The sequence below is a fragment of the Oncorhynchus mykiss genome, chromosome 4 (assembly GCF_013265735.2).
Source record: "Oncorhynchus mykiss isolate Arlee chromosome 4, USDA_OmykA_1.1, whole genome shotgun sequence".
In the NCBI taxonomy this organism is placed as follows: Eukaryota; Metazoa; Chordata; class Actinopteri; order Salmoniformes; family Salmonidae; genus Oncorhynchus; species Oncorhynchus mykiss.
Window position 1 is genome coordinate 27,640,463 of NC_048568.1, and position 24,824 is coordinate 27,665,286.

The 24,824-nt window shown below is 45.5% G+C and overlaps 1 protein-coding gene across 1 annotated transcript in view; it reads left to right on the forward strand.

Annotated features, from left to right (window-relative positions):
• Nucleotides 1-23,957, forward strand: part of opn8b (opsin 8, group member b) — a 39,720-nt gene extending 15,763 nt beyond the window's left edge. The window contains exons 2-4 of the mRNA XM_036975468.1: nt 11,615-11,908; nt 12,311-12,636; nt 22,205-23,957. Of these exons, the coding sequence (XP_036831363.1) occupies nt 11,615-11,908; nt 12,311-12,636; nt 22,205-22,612 (1,028 nt within the window). The 3' untranslated portion in view covers nt 22,613-23,957. The remainder of the gene's footprint in view (nt 1-11,614; nt 11,909-12,310; nt 12,637-22,204) is intronic.
• The last annotated feature ends 867 nt before the right edge of the window (nt 23,958-24,824 follow it).

The window sequence follows — 24,824 nt, forward strand, 5'->3', positions numbered from 1 at the left end:
CCCTGGCAAACACAGCTGATTAATCTAATTGCATTCTAAACTGAAGATCATGATTAGGTGATTATTGGAGTCAGGTGTGTTAGCTGGGGCAAAACTGACACCAATCAGGCCCTCGAGGACTGGAATTGCCCACCCCTTATCTAGACAATATTATGGCTTATTCGCTAGAAAATATGTTTATTTTGATAATGGTTCAACATTCACAAATAACTTTTTTTATATTGAACAAAATACTAAAGTAAAAAATCTATCCAAAATAAACTGACATGCACAAACAGAAACAATACACTGCAAAAACAAAACACACAAAAACATGCCTGCTCTTGCCCACAATCACACACAAAAACACAAACGCGACATGTGCACAACCACAACCAGTCAGAAATTTGGAAACCCCCGAGCCCCGACCGGCACACATGCGCGGCACAAGTAGCCGTCACTTCCACTTAAGCACCACACTCCCCGAAATGGTCCACATATGGCCTCCAAACTTTGTCATATAAGTCTGTTTTTTGTTTGACTTCATAGTATATAGAAACCTAGTGGAACGTAACTAGATAGTTCAGTCCTCCAGTTTGTTATTGAGTGTAAATATGAGGTGTTTCCAATTGATGGCTATACACATTTTTGCAGCAATTAGACCAATATTAACATTTCCCAACAGACAAAATCGTGGAGATGGATAAATAAAATAAATTCCTTTCCACAATGAAATAATAACGCATACAGTACCAGTCAAAAGTTAGGACACACGGGTTTTCAGACCAGACAAGGGTTTTTCTTTAATTTTACTATTTTCTACATTGTTGAATAACAGTGAAGAAATCAAAACAATGATATAACACGTAGGGAATCATGTAGTAACCATTTTATTTGAGATCCTTCAAAGTAGCCACCCTTGATGAAAGCTTTGCACACTCTTGGCATTCTCTCAACCAGCTTCACCTGGAATGCTTTAACAACATTCTTGAAGGAGTTCTCACATATGCTGAGCACTTGTTGGCTGCTTTTCCTTCCCTCTGCGGTCCATCTCATCCCAAACCATCTCAATTGGGTTGAGGTCGGGTGATTGTGGAGGCCAGGTCATCTGATGCAGCAATCCATCACTCTCCTTCTTGGTAAAATAGCCCTTACCCAGACTGGAGGTGTGAAAAACAAATGATAATCCCACCAAGCGCAAACCAGATTGACTGGCCGATTGTTGCAGATTGTTGTGGTAGCCCTGCTGGTTAAGTGTGCCTTGAATTCTAAATAAATCACTGACAGTGTCACCAGCAAAGCACCCCCACACCATCACACCACCTTCTACATGCTTCATGGTTGGAACTACACATGTAGAGAGATCATCCGTTTACCTACTCTGCGCCTCACAAAGACAAGGCGGTTGGAACCAAAAATCTCAAATTTGGACTCATTAGACCAAAGGACAGATTTCCACCGGTCTAATGTCCATTGCTTGTGTTTTCTTGGCACAACCCAGTCTCTTTTTTTAAAATTATTATTGGTGTCCTTCAGTAGTGGTTTCTTTGCAGAAATTTGACCATGAAGGCCTGATTCACGTCTTCTTTGAACAGTTGATGTTGAGATGTGTCTGTTACTTGAACTCTGTGAAGCATTTATTTGGGCTGCAGTTTCTGAGGCTGGCAAATCTAATGAACTTATCCTCTGCAGCAGATGTAACTATGGGTCTGACTTTACTGTGGAGATCCTCATGAGAGTCAGTTTCATCATAGCGCTTGATGATTTTTGTGACTGCACTTGAAGAAACGGTCAAAGTTCTTGAAATGTTCCGCATTGACTGACCTTCATATCTTAAAGTGATGATGAACTGTCGTTTCTCTTTGCTTATTTGAGCTGTTCTTGCCATAATATGGACTCGGTCTTTTACCAAATAGGACTATCTTCTGTATACCACCGCTACCGTGTCACAACACAACTGATTGGCTCAAACACATTAAGAAGGACAGGAAATGCATTCCAGGTGTCACTGTCATGTTGTCTTGTCTCTGTCCTTTCCCTTCACCCTGTCTCCCTCTGCTGGTCGTTGTTATGTTACCTTTTCTCCCCCTCTTTTCCCCAGCTGTGCCTTGTCTCCTCCTAATTACCCATTCACCCCGTTCCCCACCTGTTCCCTTTTTCCCTCTGATTAGGTCCCTATATCTGTCTCTGTTTCTGCTCCTGTCCTTGTCGGATTCTTGTTTGTTTGTTTATGTGTCTCATGCCTGAACCAGACTATCATCGTGTGTGCTGCAACCTTGTCCTGTCCTGTCGGAATCTACCTGTCCATCTGAGCCCACGTATGTTCGTCATTAAAGTACTCTGTTTGTTAATTCGCTTTTGGGTCCTCATTCACGCACCATAACAGAAGAATCCGACCAAGAATGGACCCAGCGACTTCGGATCCTCTCCACTCAGCCGTCGAGATCCAGGGAGCGATGCTAGGCAGACACAAGCAGGAATTGTCTGCTGCTCGACATGCCGTTGAGACCCTGGCCACCCAAGTCTCCAACCTCACAGAACAGGTTCACCATCTCCGCCTCGATCCACCGGCCACTTCCAGGGCTTTCGAATCTCCGGAGCCCAGAATCAATAACCCGCCGTGTTACTCTGGGGAGCCCACTGAATGCCGCTCGTTCCTCACCCAGTGTGATATTGTGTTTTCTCTCCAGCCCAACACTTACTCCAGGAGCACTGCTCGTGTCGCCTACGTCATATCTCTCCTTATTGGACGGGCTCGTGAGTGGGGCACGGCAATCTGGGAGGCAAGGGCTGAGTGTATTAACCAGTATCAAGACTTTAAGGAGGAGATGATACGGGTTTTTGATCGATCTGTTTTTGGGGAGGAGGCTTCCAGGGCCCTGTCTTCCCTATGTCAAGGCAATCGATCCATAACAGACTACTCTATTGAGTTTCGCACTCTTGCTGTCTCCAGTGGCTGGAACGAGCCGGCCCTGCTCGCTCGTCTTCTGGAGGGTTTCCGCGCAGAGGTAAAGGATGAGATTCTCTCCCGGGAGGTTCCTTCCAGCGTGGATTCCTTGATTGAACTCGCTATTCGCATTGAGCGACGGGTTGATCTTCGTCACCGAGCTCGTGGAAAGGAGCTTGCGCTCTCCGTCGCCTCCCTCTCCGCATCACTACCATCTTCCTCTGCCGGCTCGGGTGCTGAGCCCATGCAGCTGGGAGGTATCCGCATCTCGACTAAGGAGAGGGAACGGAGAATCACCAACCGCCTCTGTCTCTATTGCGGTTCCGCTGGTCATTTTGCCACTTCATGTCCAGTAAAAGGCCAGAGCTCGTCAGTAAGCGGAGGGCTACTGGTGAGCGCTACTACTCCTGTCTCTCCTTCAAGATCCTGCACTACCTTGTCGGTCCATCTACGCTGGACCGGTTCGTCAGCTTCCTGCAGTGCCTTAATAGACTCTGGGGCGGAGGGCTGTTTTATGGACGAGACCTGGGCTCGGGAACATGACATTCCTCTCAGACAGTTAAAGGAGCCCACGGCCTTGTTCGCCCTGGATGGTAGTCCTCTCCCCAGGATTCAGCGTGAGACGCTACCTTTAACCCTCACTGTTTCTGGTAATCATAGTGAAACCATTTCTTTTTTAATTTTTCGTTCACCTTTTACACCTGTTGTTTTGGGCCATCCCTGGCTAGTTTGTCATAATCCTTCCATTAATTGGTCTAGTAATTCTATCCTCTCCTGGAACGTCTCTTGTCATGTGAAATGTTTAATGTCTGCTATCCCTCCTGTTTCCTCTGTCTCTTCTTCACAGGAGGAGCCTGGTGATTTGACAGGGGTGCCGGAGGAATATCACGATCTGCGCACGGTGTTCAGTCGGTCCAGGGCCACCTCTCTTCCTCCACACCGGTCGTATGATTGTAGTATTGATCTCCTTCCGGGAACCACCCCCCCCCGGGGTAGACTATACTCTCTGTCGGCTCCCGAACGTAAGGCTCTCGAAGATTATTTGTCTGTAGCTCTTGACGCCGGTACCATAGTCCCCTCCTCCTCTCCCGCCGGAGCGGGGTTTTTTTTTGTCAAGAAGAAGGACGGGTCTCTGCGCCCCTGCATAGATTATCGAGGGCTGAATGACATAACAGTGAAGAATCGTTATCCGCTTCCTCTTATGTCTTCAGCCTTCGAGATCCTGCAGGGAGCCAGGTTTTTCACTAAGTTGGACCTTCGTAACGCTTACCATCTCGTGCGCATCAGGGAGGGGGACGAGTGGAAGACGGCGTTTAACACTCCGTTAGGGCACTTTGAATACCGGGTTCTTCCTTTCGGCCTCGCTAACGCTCCAGCTGTCTTTCAGGCATTAGTCAATGATGTCCTGAGAGACATGCTGAACATCTTTGTTTTCGTTTACCTTGACGATATCCTGATTTTTTCACCGTCACTCCAGATTCATGTTCAGCACGTTCGACGTGTCCTCCAGCGCCTTTTAGAGAATTGTCTTTTCGTGAAGGCTGAGAAGTGCACTTTTCATGCCTCCTCCGTCACATTTCTCGGTTCTGTTATTTCCGCTGAAGGCATTAAGATGGATCCCGCTAAGGTCCAAGCTGTCATTGATTGGCCCGTCCCTAAGTCACGCGTCGAGCTGCAGCGCTTTCTCGGCTTCGCGAACTTCTATCGTCGTTTCATCCGTAATTTCGGTCAGGTGGCAGCTCCTCTCACAGCCCTTACTTCTGTCAAGACATGCTTTAAGTGGTCCGTTTCCGCCCAGGGAGCTTTTGATCTCCTCAAGAATCGTTTTACATCCGCTCCTATCCTTGTTACACCTGACGTCTCTAGACAGTTCGTTGTCGAGGTTGACGCGTCAGAGGTGGGAGTGGGAGCCATCCTTTCTCAGCGCTCCCTCTCTGACGACAAGGTCCACCCATGCGCGTATTTTTCTCATCGCCTGTCGCCGTCGGAACGTAACTATGATGTGGGTAACCGCGAACTGCTCGCCATCCGGTTAGCCCTAGGCGAATGGCGACAGTGGTTGGAGGGGGCGACCGTTCCTTTTGTCGTTTGGACTGACCATAGGAACCTTGAGTACATCCGTTCTGCTAAACGACTTAATGCGCGTCAGGCGCGTTGGGCGCTGTTTTTCGCTCGTTTCGAGTTCGTGATTTCTTACCGTCCGGGCTCTAAGAACACCAAGCCTGATGCTTTGTCTCGTCTCTTCAGTTCTTCAGTAGCCTCCACTGACCCCGAGGGGATTCTCCCTGAGGGGCGTGTTGTCGGGTTGACTGTCTGGGGAATTGAGAGGCAGGTAAAGCAAGCACTCACTCAAACTCCGTCGCCGCGCGCTTGTCCTAGGAACCTTCTTTTCGTTCCCGTTCCTACTCGTCTGGCCGTTCTTCAGTGGGCTCACTCTGCCAAGTTAGCCGGTCACCCTGGCGTTCGGGGTACGCTTGCTTCCATTCGCCAGCGTTTCTGGTGGCCCACCCGGGAGCATGACACGCGTCGTTTCGTGGCTGCTTGTTCGGTCTGCGCGCAGACTAAGTCCGGTAACTCTCCTCCTGCCGGCCGTCTCAGGCCGCTTCCTATTCCCTCTCGACCGTGGTCTCACATCGCCTTAGATTTTGTCACCGGACTGCCTTCGTCAGCGGGGAAGACTGTTATTCTTACGGTTGTCGATAGGTTCTCTAAGGCGGCTCATTTCATTCCCCTTGCTAAGCTTCCTTCTGCTAAAGAGACGGCACAAATCATCATCGAGAATGTTTTCAGAATTCATGGCCTTCCGTCAGACGTCGTTTCGGACAGAGGCCCGCAATTCACGTCTCAATTTTGGAGGGAGTTTTGCCGTTTGATTGGGGCTTCCGTCAGTCTCTCTTCCGGCTTTCACCCCCAGTCTAACGGTCAAGCAGAACGGGCCAATCAGACTATTGGTCGCATCTTACGCAGTCTTTCTTTTCGCAACCCTGCGTCTTGGTCAGAACAGCTCCCCTGGGCAGAATACGCCCACAACTCGCTTCCTTCGTCTGCGACCGGGCTATCTCCTTTTCAGAGTAGCCTCGGGTACCAGCCTCCGTTGTTCTCATCTCAGTTCGCCGAGTCCAGCGTCCCCTCCGCTCAGGCTTTTGTCCAACGTTGCGAGCGCACCTGGAAGAGGGTCAGGTCTGCACTTTGCCGTTATAGGGCGCAGACTGTGAGAGCTGCTAATAAGCGTAGAACGAAGAGCCCTAGATATTGTCGCGGTCAGAGAGTTTGGCTCTCCACTCAGAACCTTCCCCTTAAGACGGCTTCTCGCAAGTTGACCCCGCGGTTCATTGGTCCATTCCGTATCTCTCAAATCATTAACCCTGTCGCAGTGCGACTTCTTCTGCCGCGATATCTTCGTCGCGTCCACCCGGTCTTCCATGTCTCCTGTGTCAAGCCCGTTCTTCGCGCCCCCGCTCGTCTCCCCCCCCCCCCCCCCCATCCTTGTCGAGGGCGCACCCATCTACAGGGTCCGTAGGATTTTGGACATGCGTCCTCGGGGCCGTGGTCATCAGTACCTAGTAGATTGGGAGGGGTACGGTCCTGAGGAGAGGAGTTGGGTTCCCTCTCGGGACGTGCTGGACCGTGCGCTGATCGATGATTTCCTCCGTTGCCGCCAGGCTTCCTCCTCGAGTGCGCCAGGAGGCGCTCGGTGAGTGGGGGGGTACTGTCATGTTGTCTTGTCTCTGTCCTTTCCCTTCACCCTGTCTCCCTCTGCTGGTCGTTGTTATGTTACCTTTTCTCCCCCTCTTTTCCCCAGCTGTGCCTTGTCTCCTCCTAATTACCCATTCACCCCGTTCCCCACCTGTTCCCTTTTTCCCTCTGATTAGGTCCCTATATCTGTCTCTGTTTCTGCTCCTGTCCTTGTCGGATTCTTGTTTGTTTGTTTATGTGTCTCATGCCTGAACCAGACTATCATCGTGTGTGCTGCAACCTTGTCCTGTCCTGTCGGAATCTACCTGTCCATCTGAGCCCACGTATGTTCGTCATTAAAGTACTCTGTTTGTTAATTCGCTTTTGGGTCCTCATTCACGCACCATAACAGTCTACCTCATGAAGCTGGTTGAGGGAATGCCAAACATGTGCAAAGCTGTCATCAAGGCAAAGGGTGGCTACTTGTTTAACACTTTTTTGGTTACTACATGATTCAATGTGTGTTATTTCATAGTTTTGATGTCTTCACTATTATTCTACAATGTAGAAAATGGTACAAATATTTAGTAAAAAAAACCTTGAATGAGTAGGAGTATACAAACTTTTGACTAGTACTGTACATTAGTGGAGGCTCCTCAGAGGAGAAAGGGGAGGATCATCCTCCTCAATGAATTTTGTAAAAATAAAAATTGTGAAACATAAAAAATGTGACCTTTTTAGATAAAAATATACTAAATATATAGTTGATTAAAACACACTATTTTGCAATGAAGGTCTACAGTAGCCTCAGCAGCACTCTGTAAGGTAGCACCATGGTGTAGCCAGAGGACAGCTAGCTTCTGTCCTCCTCTGGGTATGTTGACTTCAGTACAAAACCTAGGAGGCTCACGGTTCTCACCCCCTTCCATGGCTTAAGGGCAACAAAGTCAAGGTATTGGGGTGGCCATCACAAAGCCCTGACCTCAAACCTATAGACAATTTGTGGGCAGAACTGAAAACCGTGTGGGTGCGAGCAAGGAGGCCTACAAACCTGACTCAGTTACACCAGCTCTGTTGGAGGAATGGGCCAAAATTCACCCAACTTATTGTAGAAGCTTGTGGAAGGCTTCCCGGAACATTTGACCCAAGTTAAACAATTTGAAGGCAATGCTACCAAATACTAATTGAGTGTATGTAAACTTCTGACCCACTGGGAATGTGATGAAAGAAATAAAAGCTGAAATAAATAATTCTCTCTACTATTATTCTGACATTTCACATTCTTCAAATACAGTGGTGATCCTAACTGACCTAAGACAGGGAATTTTTACTAGGATTAAATGTCAAGAATTGTGAAAAACTGAGTTTAAATGTAGTTGGCTAAGGTGTATGTAAACTTCCGACTTCAACTGTATGTATATATATATTTTAACAGGGAAGACATATTGAGACTTAGATATTTCAAATGTGCCCTTAATACAACATATACAGTATATACACATTAAATTAAAAAGTTATGGGAAGCACAAATAAAACATCACAAATCACCCAGAAAAACTGTTACATTCCTCCACAAATAAGTCCTCAATCAATACTTTAAATTGCCCAAAAGGCACCAGAACATCAAGATGAAATGTATTTAGAATTTTGTACCAACAATGCGATGAATTAAACCTACAAGCAGATTTACTTAGCTTGGTGGAGACCCTAGGAACGTCAAGAGTTAACCAATCCTGTGAAAGGGTTAGGCAACTCAGGTGTCGATACTTCAACAGCAAAGTTAGATAAGACGGAGGTTTATGAAGTAGTAGGGCCTTGTAAGCAAAAATACAGTAATGTCGAGACCTTTTGATACAGGATGCAGTGGTGAGTATCAAAACTGTCTCCTGTAACAAAACGAAGATCACTACGTTAAATGGCATCCAGAGGTTTAAGTGTAGTAGCACTACTCACAATAATATCACCATAATCAAGAACAGATAAAAAGATTGACTGAATAATCTGCCTCCTATTGCTTAGGGAAAGGCATGATCTGTTTCAGTAGAAAAAGCCTACTTTACATCTTAGCTTCTTAACCAGCTCATCTACATGTTTTTTAAAGGTCAAATTCATATCAATCCAAATGCCTAAGTATTTATATGCGGTAACACGTGCAATTGGAGAACTGTCTAATGAATGAACATGTAATTAATCAGCAACATTCTTACGAGAGTTTAAACATGTATTTCATATTGGCCATGTTAAGCAAATCAGCAAGGGATTCCTACATACAGTAGCTATAAAATCTAACTGTAGATTTGACACAGCCAGATCAACAGATGGCGCAATAGCATATGTATCATCCGCGTATAGATGAACTTGATTGACCAATGGTGTTTTTTAAATAGTGAAGAGAGCAGGTCCCAAAATCCACCCCTGTGGTACACCTTTATGTACTTGGAGAAATTCAGGCTTAACTCCATCAATCTTGATGGCCAGAGTTCTGTCAATAAGATAATCATGAAACAATGAACATACGTCAGAGCTCAGGCCTATCGAGGACAACTTATTCAATAAAGTATCCTGATCAACCGTATCAAAAGCTTTTGACAGATCCAGAAACAAAGCAACACATTTCATTTTAGTGTCTAAAGCATTGACAAGATCATTAACAACTATAGTGGTTTCTGTAATAATGCCATGCCCAGGCCTAAACCATGATTGGTTTACATAAAACAAGCTAAATTGTACATTTACCAAGGATTCAAGAATCTTAGCTAGATAAGGAAGCCACAAGCTGATTTCCATACTTTTGGAATATTTCCTGATAACAATGTTAAATAAAAAATATGGGTTATTGAGCAAACAATGATGGGTGCTGCACACTTAAACAGACCAGGATCCAATTGGTCGGCCCCTGTGGATTTCTTGTTGTCTATTGCTAGCAAAGCATCCAGGACTTATTTTCTGTAAATAGCCTAAAAGAAAAGCTTTGACTATAATTTCTCTGATCATTCAGCCAGTTTCCCCTATCAGCTTCCAGCGCAATATCATTGTGAATAGGCTTAGAAGTTTTTTCAAAGAGATCGCACGCTGAAGTAAAATGGTGATTAAATGCATCAATGATGACATTTCTTTTTTTGTAATGAGACCAGTGTCTAAATGATTTTGTTGTGGCCCAAAGGAGTAAGTAGAACCCTTCAGGGATTTGACAGTAGTCCAGAATTTAGCCATGTTCCCATTGCAATCCAAAGAGCGGTTACATAATAATCAGATTTGGCCTTTCTGATTAGTTTTACACAATGATTCCTCAGTTGCTTAAAAGCTTGCCAGTCCAGGCCTAAGCCTCTGTTCTTGTTCTTGACCCAAGCATCATCTCTTTTATGAATGACTTCTGATAATTCCGGAGTGTACCAGGCATTCAATCTAGCTTTAACCCTTAATTTTTGGAAGGGAGCATGATTATCCACAATAGTGTGGAAGACATCTGCAAAAAGCTTCAAAGCTAAATCAGGTTCAGAGACAGCTGAAATACGAGCAAGGTCACTAAAATAAAGATAATGTAAAAAAAAAATGTTCACTGATGTTTTTATAGTTCCTCTTTGTGATGACATGGGGCTAGGATTGTTGTTTTCTCACATCTCTAACACAAACAGCGGGTCAGTGGTCACTAATGTCTTGGGCGAAGACACCCAGGCCTTTGGAGCCTATCGGCTGGGGAGCATTCGCAAATAATTGTCCAGATCATAGCAATCACGTTGTCCTGTTCACTTGTCAGTTTGCTTGAACAAATACATCATGGCTATAGCCTACCAATGAATTGGTTCTCATTTAAGCTGCATAGCCAATAGTCATTAAAGTGTTATTCATTTAGACAGATCTCCTGAGTGGTGCTATGATTGTATTTTCAAAAAGAGTGTTTCAGTAGCCTAAGTATTCCAGTGCCCCATCTGTCGTACATTGTCTGTTGAGAGGCTGTCCTGTAGTCTATACAGTTCATTCATTGCCATTTCCACTGTTGTCCTTGTCCAGGAATCAGGTGTCTTCTTTTGCTGATTTTAGTGGGATGTCTCTTTCCTTCCATTTGACCTGCAGTTGTGTGGGGTATACCACAGAAAACGGGATTTGTTTTTCCAATAGCTTTTTTATTTAATTCAATGTGCATTGAAATAAAACCAATTTACAATGTTTTACTGAGTTATCAATATCCTGCTGAAGTCTGAACTCGATCTTACTTTATCTTATCTAACTCCTGTGTATTTGGAGTTAAAGGTAACGTGATATTTTTTTGGCCCACATTAATTTACTCAGACGACGAACCTCTGCCAGAGGCATATACTCTTCATATTTCTTTTATCTGGAAATTATATTAGGCTCAAAATTGGATCCTTGTCAGATCCTATCAGACCTGTTTTCTTGTCTATTACTGATGACCTCAAATACTCCCAATCAAACAAAACTGAATGTGCTCGCCATTCATTGGCACAACAAAAGACCCATTGAGAAAATATTCACAGTTTATACAACCTTGATGTTTTCCTGTTGGTAAACAGAGGTTTCTTTTCAATGGTCCAATCGCCATGACAGCTTGAGGAATCTAGTTCTGATCTTCAGTTAACCCTCTGGGTTGTCTGAAAATTCAACGGTTAACTCTCTATGGCTCATGCTATTGCTCTATCTTGTGTTAACTTTATGTAATCTCTTTCACTAAACCATTACATTGGGCATTGAAGGTGTTGACCAATGTTGACCAAATCAATCTCTCTCTGGAGGGATTCATGTGCTTTTTGAATGCCTAATAATTTAGTGTTTTCCCAGACAAGAAAATAACCAATGTTAGACTGGTTTGATTGTTGGGTCTGGCCTGGGTGTTGGGAAATGGAGGGTTAAGGCAAGGTCTTTTCTCTTTTCCTATTTTCTCTATCGCTATCTCTCTTCCTGTTTCTCTTTCTCATCATATTGCTCTTTATTCTTCCTTCCCATTTCCTCTCGCTCTCTTCCCTTTCCCTCTTTGTCTCTCTCCCCTCTCTCTAGCTATATTGTCCATTGTGGGGAACCTGCTGGTGCTCATTATGGCATTTAAGCACTCATCTCACATGAAGCCCCCGGAGCTGCTGAGTGTCAACCTGGCAGTGACCGACCTGGGAGCTGCTGTCGCCATGTACCCTCTGGCTGTGGCCTCGGCCTGGAACCACCACTGGCTGGGAGGAGACACCACATGCATCTACTACGGCCTGGTAGGCTTCTTCTTTGGCACGGCCAGCATAATGACCATGACCGTGATGGCTGTGGTGCGTTTCGTCGTCTCCCTCAGCCTCCAGTCTCCCAGTGAGTATATAGAGCATGTGGAGTAGGAGTACCACAGGGAATGATGTTAGGACCATTGGAATTTGTGTATGTTTGAAGAATACAACCCAGAAATAGCAACAGATAAACTATATAAAGCTGCTCAAATCATATTCTCACTCTCACAGTACAGAGATCAGGGAAAATGTCTAAAATTCGGACCTTGAGGTCAGAAGTGTAATATATACTACTTAGCAGATGCTTTTATCCAGAGCAACTTACAGTACAGTGAGTGCTTACATGTTTGGTGTGCGTATGTAAGCCCTCCAGGACATGAGCTCATGGCCTTTCTGTTGCTAGTGTTCTTACCAGCTGAGCCACACAGGAAGTACTGCTCTCCCCCTAAACCTCTTAGTGACCCACTGTCTGTGTGTGTTTCCCTAGAGGAGAAGATCAGCCGGAGGAACGTGAAGCTCCTGTGTTTGTGGACGTGGCTCTATGCCCTGCTGTGGGCCTGCTTCCCTCTCCTGGGCTGGGGCCGGTACGGTCCAGAGCCCTTTGGCCTTTCCTGCACCCTAGCCTGGGGAGAGATGAAGGAACAAGGCTTCTCCTTCGTCATCTCCGTCTTCTCCTTCAACTTGCTGGGGCCCTCCTTCATCATCCTTTGTTGCTACTTTGGCATTGCCTTGAAGCTGTACATTACCTACAAGTCCCTCGACAACAGCAAAAATATCCCAAACATCATCAAGATGCACCGCCGCCTTCTCATAGTGAGTGACTTGCTGACTTGGAGTTGAATTCCTATAGAGTTGTTTTTGTCACACCATCTTAATTTAAATTGATTTTTTAAAGGACTAGAATATGGACATTATACAGGCCTATTTACACATACTTTTAACTTATTCCGTTATATATACTGACCAAAATATAAACGCAACATGCAACAGTTACAGTTCATATCAGGAAATCAGTCAATTTAAATAAATAAATGATTCTCTAATCTATGGATTTCAGATGACTGGGAATGCAGATATGTGTCTGTTGGTCACCGATATCTTTAAAAAGATCAGAAAACTAGTCAGTATCTGGTATGACCACCATTTGCCTCATGCAGTGGGACACATCTCCTTTGCATAGAGTTGATCAGGATGTTGATTGTGGCCTGTGGAATGTTATTCCTCTCCTCTTCAATGGCTGTGCAAAGTTGCTGGATATTGGCGAGAACAGGAACACGATGTCGTACACGTCAATCCAGAGCAACATGGGTGACATGTCTGGTGAGTATGCAGGCCATGGAAAAACTGGGACATTTTCAGCTTCCAGGAATTGTCTACAGATCCTTGCAACATGGGTCCGTACATTATTATGCTGAAACATGAGGTGATGGCAGCGGATGAATGGCACGACAATGAGCCTCAGGATCTCATCACGGTATCTCTGTGCATTGAAATTGCCATCGATAAAATGCAATTGTGTTCGTTGTCCTTAACGTATGCCTGCCTGCCCATAAGATAACCCCACCGCCACCATGGGCACTCTGTTCACAACATCGGCATCAGCAAACCGCTTGCCCACACAACGCCATATACTTGGTCTGCGGTTGTGAGGCCGGTTGGACATACTGCCAAATTCTCTAAAACGACGTTGGAGGCAGCTTATGGTTTAGAAATGAACATTCAATTCACTGGCAACAGCTCTGGTGGACATTCCTGCAGTCAGCATGCCAATTGCACGCTCCCTCAAAACTTGAGACATATATGGCATTGTGAATGTGACAAAACTACACATTTTAAAGTGGCCTTTTATTGTCCCCAGTATAAGGTGCACCTGTGTATGATCATGCTATTTAATCAGATTATTGATATGCCACACTTGTCCGATAGATGGATTATCTTGGCAAAGAAAAAAATGCTCACTAACAGGAACGTAAACAAATTTGTGCAAAAATTTGAGAGAAATACATATTTTATTTCAGCTCATGAAACATGGGACCAACACTTTACATGTTGCATTTATATTTTTGTTCAGTGTATATAATTATAACGTTTTTCATGAGTTGAATGAATGAAACTGCATCTTTCACAATGGGCTCTATTTTAGGCTGGGGTTAAGCTGGCGCAATTGTCAAACGCACACTCGTTTAAATGTTGACCTGTTAAAGCCGGCGCTGTTCTATTTAAATAAAAACACTTCATACCTTTTTGTAGTTAATAAATCTAATTTGAAACATAATAACTATAGTATCCTTAACTAGCATTGAAAAACTGAACCCATTCTTCTCTAATTAAAAATCTTTCTCCCTAATTTCACGCTTGTAACGTCAGTATTTTTCAGCTGGTTGGCAGGCAACCACTGGAAAAAGAATGAAGGCTTTGCACAGGCGCCTTGTTGCGTTTTTTGTGCGACTGACAAAAAATGCCCGGAAACGTAAAAGAACGTTATTAACCAGTTCACGTGCTTTTAAAATAACAGTTCTGTTCCGGAACAGTATAGATCACTTTCGTTCCCAGTTTTTGTTTCTGTTCCCTGAACCGGTTCCAACTTCTGGAGAAAACAGGATGGATTAACAACAGAAATAATCCAAAACATGCATATGCATGCAACAAGGCATTAAAGTAATACTGAAAAAAAAGATAACAGCAATAGAATACGCTTTTTGACCTAAATGCAAAGCCTTATGTTTTGGGCAAATCCAATACAACACATCACTAAGTAACTGCCTCCTTATTTTCAAGAATGGTGGTGGCTGGTATGGGTATGGTATATGGCTGGTATATGCTATGGGTATGCTTGACACACTGGGCAGTTTTTCAGGATGAAAAGAAAAAGGATAGAGCTAAGAACAGACTAAATCCCAGAGGAAAACCACAAGAGCTTCAACCTGAGGGGAATGCTCAGTTTAGGTACACCAAATTTGGCCAGACTGCTTTTTCAGTCAGAGCATCTGGATTATGGAACACTCTGCGTGGAACTGTCATGTTGTCTTGTCTCTGTCCTTTCCCTTCACCCTGTCTCCCTCTGCTGGTCGTTGTTATGTTACCTTTTCTCCCCCTCTTTTCCCCAGCTGTGCCTTGTCTCCTCCTAATTACCCATTCACCCCGTTCCCCACCTGTTCCCTTTTTTCCCTCTGATTAGGTCCCTATATCTGTCTCTGTTTCTGCTCCTGTCCTTGTCGGATTCTTGTTTGTTTGTTTATGTGTCTCATGCCTGAACCAGACTATCATCGTGTGTGCTGCAACCTTGTCCTGTCCTGTCGGAATCTACCTGTCCATCTGAGCCCACGTATGTTCGTCATTAAAGTACTCTGTTTGTTAATTCGCTTTTGGGTCCTCATTCACGCACCATAACAGAAGAATCCGACCAAGAATGGACCCAGCGACTTCGGATCCTCTCCACTCAGCCGTCGAGATCCAGGGAGCGATGCTAGGCAGACACAAGCAGGAATTGTCTGCTGCTCGACATGCCGTTGAGACCCTGGCCACCCAAGTCTCCAACCTCACAGAACAGGTTCACCATCTCCGCCTCGATCCACCGGCCACTTCCAGGGCTTTCGAATCTCCGGAGCCCAGAATCAATAACCCGCCGTGTTACTCTGGGGAGCCCACTGAATGCCGCTCGTTCCTCACCCAGTGTGATATTGTGTTTTCTCTCCAGCCCAACACTTACTCCAGGAGCACTGCTCGTGTCGCCTACGTCATATCTCTCCTTATTGGACGGGCTCGTGAGTGGGGCACGGCAATCTGGGAGGCAAGGGCTGAGTGTATTAACCAGTATCAAGACTTTAAGGAGGAGATGATACGGGTTTTTGATCGATCTGTTTTTGGGGAGGAGGCTTCCAGGGCCCTGTCTTCCCTATGTCAAGGCAATCGATCCATAACAGACTACTCTATTGAGTTTCGCACTCTTGCTGTCTCCAGTGGCTGGAACGAGCCGGCCTTGCTCGCTCGTCTTCTGGAGGGTTTCCGCGCAGAGGTAAAGGATGAGATTCTCTCCCGGGAGGTTCCTTCCAGCGTGGATTCCTTGATTGAACTCGCTATTCGCATTGAGCGACGGGTTGATCTTCGTCACCGAGCTCGTGGAAAGGAGTTCGCGCTCTCCGTCGCCTCCCTCTCCGCATCACTACCATCTTCCTCTGCCGGCTCGGGTGCTGAGCCCATGCAGCTGGGAGGTATCCGCATCTCGACTAAGGAGAGGGAACGGAGAATCACCAACCGCCTCTGTCTCTATTGCGGTTCCGCTGGTCATTTTGCCACTTCATGTCCAGTAAAAGGCCAGAGCTCGTCAGTAAGCGGAGGGCTACTGGTGAGCGCTACTACTCCTGTCTCTCCTTCAAGATCCTGCACTACCTTGTCGGTCCATCTACGCTGGACCGGTTCGTCAGCTTCCTGCAGTGCCTTAATAGACTCTGGGGCGGAGGGCTGTTTTATGGACGAGACCTGGGCTCGGGAACATGACATTCCTCTCAGACAGTTAAAGGAGCCCACGGCCTTGTTCGCCCTGGATGGTAGTCCTCTCCCCAGGATTCAGCGTGAGACGCTACCTTTAACCCTCACTGTTTCTGGTAATCATAGTGAAACCATTTCTTTTTTAATTTTTCGTTCACCTTTTACACCTGTTGTTTTGGGCCATCCCTGGCTAGTTTGTCATAATCCTTCCATTAATTGGTCTAGTAATTCTATCCTCTCCTGGAACGTCTCTTGTCATGTGAAATGTTTAATGTCTGCTATCCCTCCTGTTTCCTCTGTCTCTTCTTCACAGGAGGAGCCTGGTGATTTGACAGGGGTGCCGGAGGAATATCACGATCTGCGCACGGTGTTCAGTCGGTCCAGGGCCACCTCTCTTCCTCCACACCGGTCGTATGATTGTAGTATTGATCTCCTTCCGGGAACCACCCCCCCCCGGGGTAGACTATACTCTCTGTCGGCTCCCGAACGTAAGGCTCTCGAAGATTATTTGTCAGTAGCTCTTGACGCCGGTACCATAGTCCCCTCCTCCTCTCCCGCCGGAGCGGGGTTTTTTTTTGTCAAGAAGAAGGACGGGTCTCTGCGCCCCTGCATAGATTATCGAGGGCTGAATGACATAACAGTGAAGAATCGTTATCCGCTTCCTCTTATGTCTTCAGCCTTCGAGATCCTGCAGGGAGCCAGGTTTTTCACTAAGTTGGACCTTCGTAACGCTTACCATCTCGTGCGCATCAGGGAGGGGGACGAGTGGAAGACGGCGTTTAACACTCCGTTAGGGCACTTTGAATACCGGGTTCTTCCTTTCGGCCTCGCTAACGCTCCAGCTGTCTTTCAGGCATTAGTCAATGATGTCCTGAGAGACATGCTGAACATCTTTGTTTTCGTTTACCTTGACGATATCCTGATTTTTTCACCGTCACTCCAGATTCATGTTCAGCACGTTCGACGTGTCCTCCAGCGCCTTTTAGAGAATTGTCTTTTCGTGAAGGCTGAGAAGTGCACTTTTCATGCCTCCTCCGTCACATTTCTCGGTTCTGTTATTTCCGCTGAAGGCATTAAGATGGATCCCGCTAAGGTCCAAGCTGTCATTGATTGGCCCGTCCCTAAGTCACGCGTCGAGCTGCAGCGCTTTCTCGGCTTCGCGAACTTCTATCGTCGTTTCATCCGTAATTTCGGTCAGGTGGCAGCTCCTCTCACAGCCCTTACTTCTGTCAAGACGTGCTTTAAGTGGTCCGTTTCCGCCCAGGGAGCTTTTGATCTCCTCAAGAATCGTTTTACATCCGCTCCTATCCTTGTTACACCTGACGTCTCTAGACAGTTCGTTGTCGAGGTTGACGCGTCAGAGGTGGGAGTGGGAGCCATCCTTTCTCAGCGCTCCCTCTCTGACGACAAGGTCCACCCATGCGCGTATTTTTCTCATCGCCTGTCGCCGTCGGAACGTAACTATGATGTGGGTAACCGCGAACTGCTCGCCATCCGGTTAGCCCTAGGCGAATGGCGACAGTGGTTGGAGGGGGCGACCGTTCCTTTTGTCGTTTGGACTGACCATAGGAACCTTGAGTACATCCGTTCTGCCAAACGACTTAATGCGCGTCAGGCGCGTTGGGCGCTGTTTTTCGCTCGTTTCGAGTTCGTGATTTCTTATCGTCCGGGCTCTAAGAACACCAAGCCTGATGCTTTGTCTCGTCTCTTCAGTTCTTCAGTAGCCTCCACTGACCCCGAGGGGATTCTCCCTGAGGGGCGTGTTGTCGGGTTGACTGTCTGGGGAATTGAGAGGCAGGTAAAGCAAGCACTCACTCAAACTCCGTCGCCGCGCGCTTGTCCTAGGAACCTTCTTTTCGTTCCCGTTCCTACTCGTCTGGCCGTTCTTCAGTGGGCTCACTCTGCCAAGTTAGCCGGTCACCCTGGCGTTCGGGGTACGCTTGCTTCCATTCGCCAGCGTTTCTGGTGGCCCACCCGGGAGCATGACACGCGTCGTTTCGTGGCTGCTTGTTCGGTCTGCGCGCAGACTAAGTCCGGTAACTCTCCTCCTGCCGGCCGTCTCAGGCCGCTTCCTATTCCCTCTCGACCGTGGTCTCACATCGCCTTAGATTTTGTCACCGGACTGCCTTCGTCAGCGGGGAAGACTGTTATTCTTACGGTTGTCGATAGGTTCTCTAAGGCGGCTCATTTCATTCCCCTTGCTAAGCTTCCTTCTGCTAAAGAGACGGCACAAATCATCATCGAGAATGTTTTCAGAATTCATGGCCTTCCGTCAGACGTCGTTTCGGACAGAGGTCCGCAATTCACGTCTCAATTTTGGAGGGAGTTTTGCCGTTTGATTGGGGCTTCCGTCAGTCTCTCTTCCGGCTTTCACCCCCAGTCTAACGGTCAAGCAGAACGGGCCAATCAGACTATTGGTCGCATCTTACGCAGTCTTTCTTTTCGCAACCCTGCGTCTTGGTCAGAACAGCTCCCCTGGGCAGAATACGCCCACAACTCGCTTCCTTCGTCTGCGACCGGGCTATCTCCTTTTCAGAGTAGCCTCGGGTACCAGCCTCCGTTGTTCTCATCTCAGTTCGCCGAGTCCAGCGTCCCCTCCGCTCAGGCTTTTGTCCAACGTTGCGAGCGCACCTGGAAGAGGGTCAGGTCTGCACTTTGCTGTTATAGGGCGCAGACTGTGAGAGCTGCTAATAAGCGTAGAACGAAGAGCCCTAGATATTGTCGCGGTCAGAGAGTTTGGCTCTCCACTCAGAACCTTCCCCTTAAGACGGCTTCTCGCAAGTTGACCCCGCGGTTCATTGGTCCATTCCGTATCTCTCAAATCATTAACCCTGTCGCAGTGCGACTTCTTCTGCCGCGATATCTTCGTCGCGTCCACCCGGTCTTCCATGTCTCCTGTGTCAAGCCCGTTCTTCGCGCCCCCGCTCGTCTTCCCCCCCCCCCCCCCCCATCCTTGTCGAGGGCGCACCCATCTACAGGGTCCGCAGGATTTTGGACATGCGTCCTCGGGGCCGTGGTCACCAGTACCTTGTTGATTGGGAGGGGTACGGTCCGGAGGAGAGGAGTTGGGTTCCCTCTCGGGACGTGCTGGACCGTGCGCTGATCGATGATTTCCTCCGTTGCCGCCAGGCTTCCTCCTCGAGTGCGCCAGGAGGCGCTCGGTGAGTGGGGGGGTACTGTCATGTTGTCTTGTCTCTGTCCTTTCCCTTCACCCTGTCTCCCTCTGCTGGTCGTTGTTATGTTACCTTTTCTCCCCCTCTTTTCCCCAGCTGTGCCTTGTCTCCTCCTAATTACCCATTCACCCCGTTCCCCACCTGTTCCCTTTTTTCCCTCTGATTAGGTCCCTATATCTGTCTCTGTTTCTGCTCCTGTCCTTGTCGGATTCTTGTTTGTTTGTTTATGTGTCTCATGCCTGAACCAGACTATCATCGTGTGTGCTGCAACCTTGTCCTGTCCTGTCGGAATCTACCTGTCCATCTGAGCCCACGTATGTTCGTCATTAAAGTACTCTGTTTGTTAATTCGCTTTTGGGTCCTCATTCACGCACCATAACAGGAACACTCTACACTCTCTCACAACCAGTGTGAGAGAGTGTAGTACCTTTGCTAGCTTCAAGGCAAACCTGAAAAAGTGTCTAAAGGCAAACCATTAATGTGAACATTAAGATATTCTGACTCTTAGGATGTCAGATACTGTAGGACTAAGGGGACGTAATATTGATGGAATATTGTATAGATGTAATATTATTATTATATTGTCTATTGTTGTATATTTCATTTTTTTTAAAATAAAGTATATACAGTACTAGTCAAAAGTTTGGACACATCTACTCATTCAAGGGTTTTTCTTAATTTTTTACTACATTGTAGAATAATAGACATCAAAACTATGAAATAACACATATGGAATCATGTAGTAACCAAAAAAGTGTTAAACAAATCAAAATATATTTTATATTTGAGATTCTTCAAAGTAGCCACTCTTTGCCTTGATAACAGTTTTGCACACTCTTGGCATTCTCTCAACCAGCTAAAAATAAAGAAAAACCATTGAAAGAGTAGGGGTGTCCAACATTTTTGACTAGTACTGTATATAGAGAGATATTTATATAGGGAGACATCGTGCCAAAAAGGGGTTACATACATGTAAAAACACTTCAGAACAAACTTCCTTTTGAATAAACTAATTGTATAAATTATTCTGCCTCCAGCTGCACTGCTCAGACATTGAGAAATGTGTGATATTTTCTTCCAAAAATAGAGGAACAAACAGCCTCTAGATAATTTGTTATTTTATACATTTGCAGATTTCAAAGGTTTTTTTATTTGCCATTTTTTTATGATTATACAGATAATACAGACATAACAGGTAGAGCGCAAAACACACACTGATCCCCTACCAAATCAAACCAACCCCCCCCCCATGCTCCAACAGAGCCCCACCCCAATACCAGACTTAAAACAGGCATGATATAGAATGAGTAAAATAATCAAATAGTACAAAATAAATTAAAGTATATTATAAAACAAAAAGTTAAAAATAGTAAAAATAGTTATACAAATCCTAATTTGGGTTGGTTTATGGAGTTGTGAAATTAGCTGGGTCCATGTCTTCTACAAAGGATAGGAAAGGTTGCCAGATATTATAAAATGTAATTGCAGATCCCCTAATGGAGTAGCGTATTTTCTCTAGCTTGAGATGTTGCATAACTTCCTTTATCCAATGGTTAAAAGTAGGAAGAAACCGATCCTTCCACTTAGTTAGTAGAAGACATCTAGCTAGAAGAGTAGTACATGCCAGCATGTTGCCATAGAACTGTTTAGAGGGGCCTCCTGTCGTGCCACTCCATAGAACTGTTTAGAGGGGCCTCCTGTCGTGCCACTCCATAGAACTGTTTAGAGGGGCCTCCTGTCGTGCCACTCCATAGAACTGTGTTAGCAAATCCAAGTTTATCATTTTAAAAGGGTAATTGATCATTAGAAAACCCTTTTGCAATTATGTTATCACAGCTGAAAACTGGCCTTCTTTAGACTAGTTGAGTATCTGGAGCATCAGCATTTGTGGGTTCGATTACAGGCTCAAAATGGCCAGAAACAAAGACCTTTCTTCTGAAACTCGTCAGTCTATTCTTGTTGTAAGAAATGAAGCATATTCCATGCGAGAAATTGCCAAGAAACTGAAGATCTCGTACAACGTTCAGTGAGGAGATCCCTTTTCCAGCCCAGATATGAAACGCCCGGTCTAATAATGATGGAGAGAATGTATGGTTCTTAAATAACGGGGCAGAAGTTGAAAATTCACTGATCGCCTGAACTATTTCCAGTTTTTTAGAGAATGTTTCACAATAGGGTTCTTAATGTATTTGGAAATGAACTGTCTCAGCTAGTTTAGAACAGAGTAAGGCAGCTAAGGAGGTGGGTCCACAGGATGACATCTCCAAGGTCAACCATTTCGGGCCTGTAATAGTAATAATATTGAAAAAGTTTGAAAGTGCTAGACCACCCTGGGGGTGAGATCTCTGCAATACGCTCTTACGTATCCAAGGGTTTTTCTTGTTCCAGATAAAAGCAGATATCAGTTTATCTATGGAGATAAAAAAATATATTTTGTCAGAAAGATAGGAATACATTGAAATAAGTATAAAAACATAGGTAATACATTCATTTTAACAGTGTTATTTCTTATGCCCAAAGAAAGAGAAAGTTAATCCCACCGTTCAAGATCCTGTTTCAGGGACAGTGTCCAAATCAGATTTTAACTGAAGATATGGATTCAACAACAATGTTTCAACTGCATGGTCTTCAAAGTATATTCAGCTGGTTTGCTTTCTGCCCTCTGTTTCAGATAGTTTTCTCTGCCTGCCCATTTTCACAGTGTTTCTTCTATCTTACAGATAGCAGTCCTGATCAGCCTGGGCTTCATCTTATCATGGGCTCCATACGGTTTGGTGAGCCTGGTGTCTGTCGTCAGGGGCAGTGAGTTCATCCGGCCAGAGGTGACCATGCTGCCCTGCCTGTTTGCTAAGTCCTCCACTCTTTACAACCCCCTGATCTACTATATCTTCAGCAAGACCTTTAAGCAGGAGGTGAAGCAGCTGTGTGGTAGATCCAACGCATGCCATGCTTCCAGAGCCAGGAACAACATCACGGACAACGCCATCTACCTGGTGTGTGACGGCAGCCGGACGGAGAATGAGGAGAAGGTGGTGGCCACGGTGGCTGGGAGGACCACTGAGGATAAGTTGTCCTCTGGGAAGAGCCGGAAGATGGAGACCAGGTTAAACTCATTCGACAGCCAATAGGAAGGCCTCGGGGAGGGAGGGGGGGAGGGAGGACATCATACAGTATATAATTTGAAATGAGCTAAGACCAATATCTATGATTTTATTGTTATATCAATTGCTGTTGGCATGAAAATAGTTTTTACATAAAGACAAGTTATACTTTAATAAGTACAACTGTTGTGTGCAACAACTTCCAGGGTAATATCAAATCCTGTATTGATGGTTACATGAAAGAGGGCGTTTGCACTACTGTATCTTAACTTAATGGATGTGAGTGAAAAATGGCATCCAATGAGAGGATATCTGGACTGAGTGAAGAGTGAAGAGGATTGACAATATGCTATAGCCAATAGGGAATCATAGACTGTATACGGTTTGAATGGACGGAGCGTACAGTAGGTGGGCTGTTTTCTTTAGACAAACACAGCTGCCATTGATCAATGCAGAGGAAGGAAGTGACCGTATTCCCATGGAGGAGAGGATGGATGGAGACACTAAGCCTGGGGCCACCCTATCCCCTATGTAGAGCCATATGGGCCCTGGTCAAAAGTAGTGCCCTGCACTAAAGAGCACTGTTAGTGCTCAGGACTGATCCAATGAGGAGAGGAGAGGATGGAGAAATGGATGCTTCTAGTGCTCAGGACTGATCCCATGAGGAGAGGAGGGGATGGAGAAATGGATGCTTCTAGTGCTCAGGACTGATCCCATGAGGAGAGGAGAGGAGAGGATGGAGGAACGGATGCTTCTAGTGCTCAGGACTGATCCCATGAGGAGAAGAGAGGATGGAGAAACGGATGCTTCTAGTGCTCAGGACTGATCCCAGCCCAGCCTCAAAGGTCACACGCCAGCCACTAAGGAGGTTGAAAAGTCATAGTTGAGGTCGGACGGAATCTGAATATGTGAAGGACGAATTGGGTGTCTGTTCATATTTACTTTTAATTCTGTTTAATATCCCCATGGCCACGTAGCTTGGCAAAACCACTTTACCATGACAGTAATTCCTTTTGGATAAAAGCATCCGCTAAATGGCATATATTCTATATAATACTGTATTATTATATTATATTTGTCTTGAAACTTAGCAGGCACTCTTATCTAAATAGGATGCTAGCATGCTAAGTAGCAGTCAGCCAGGACTGCGAGCGGAGCCTGCTGAGGCTCCTCTGGGTGGGCAACCATGGATTGATGATGGGGATTTCATGCATCTAGTTGACTGGGCTATGCCATAGACTGTACACTAATCTCATAGGTGATGCATCTGGGTTCCTACTAGAGGTCGACCGATTAATCGGAATGGCCGATTAATTAGGGCTGATTTCAAGTTTTCACAACAATTGGAAATCTGTATTTTTGGACACTGATTTGGCCGATTAAAAAAATATTTTTTTTACACCTTTATTTAATCTTTATTTAACTAGGCAAGTCAGTTAAGAACACATTCTTATTTTTAATGACGGCCTAGGAATGGTGGGTTAACTGCCTTGTTCAGGGGCAGAACGACAGATTTTTACCTTGTCAGCTCGGGGGATTCAATCTTACAACCTTACAGTTAACTAGTCCAACGCTCTAACCACCTGCCTCTCATTGCACTCCACGAGGAGACTGCCTGTTACGCGAATGCAGTAAGCCAAGGTAAGTTGCTAGCTAGCATTACACTTATCTTATAAAAAACAATCAATCAATCATAATCACTAGTTAACTACACATGGTTGATGATATTACTAGTTTATCTAGCGTGTCCTGCGTTGCATGTAATCGTTGTGGTGCGTATCGTTGCTCCAATGTGTACTTAACCATAAACATCAACGCCTTTCTTAAAATCAATACACAGAAGTATATATTTTTAAACCTGCATATTTAGCTAAAATAAATCCAGGTTAGCAGGCAACATTAACCAGGTGAAATTGTGTCACTTCTCTTGCGTTCATTGCACGCAAAGTCAGTGTATATGCAACAGTTTGGGCCGCCTAATTTGCCAGAATTGTATGTAATTATGACATAACATTGAAGGTTGTGCAATGTAACAGAAATATTTAGACTTATGGATGCCACCCGTTAGATAAAATACGGAACAGTTACGTATTTCACTGAAAGAATCAACGTTTTGTTTTCGAGATGATAGTTTCCGGATTCGACCATATTAATGACCTAAGGCTCATATTTTTGTGTGTTATCATGTTATAACTAAGTGATAGAGCAGTCTGACTGAGCGATGGTAGGCAGCAGCAGG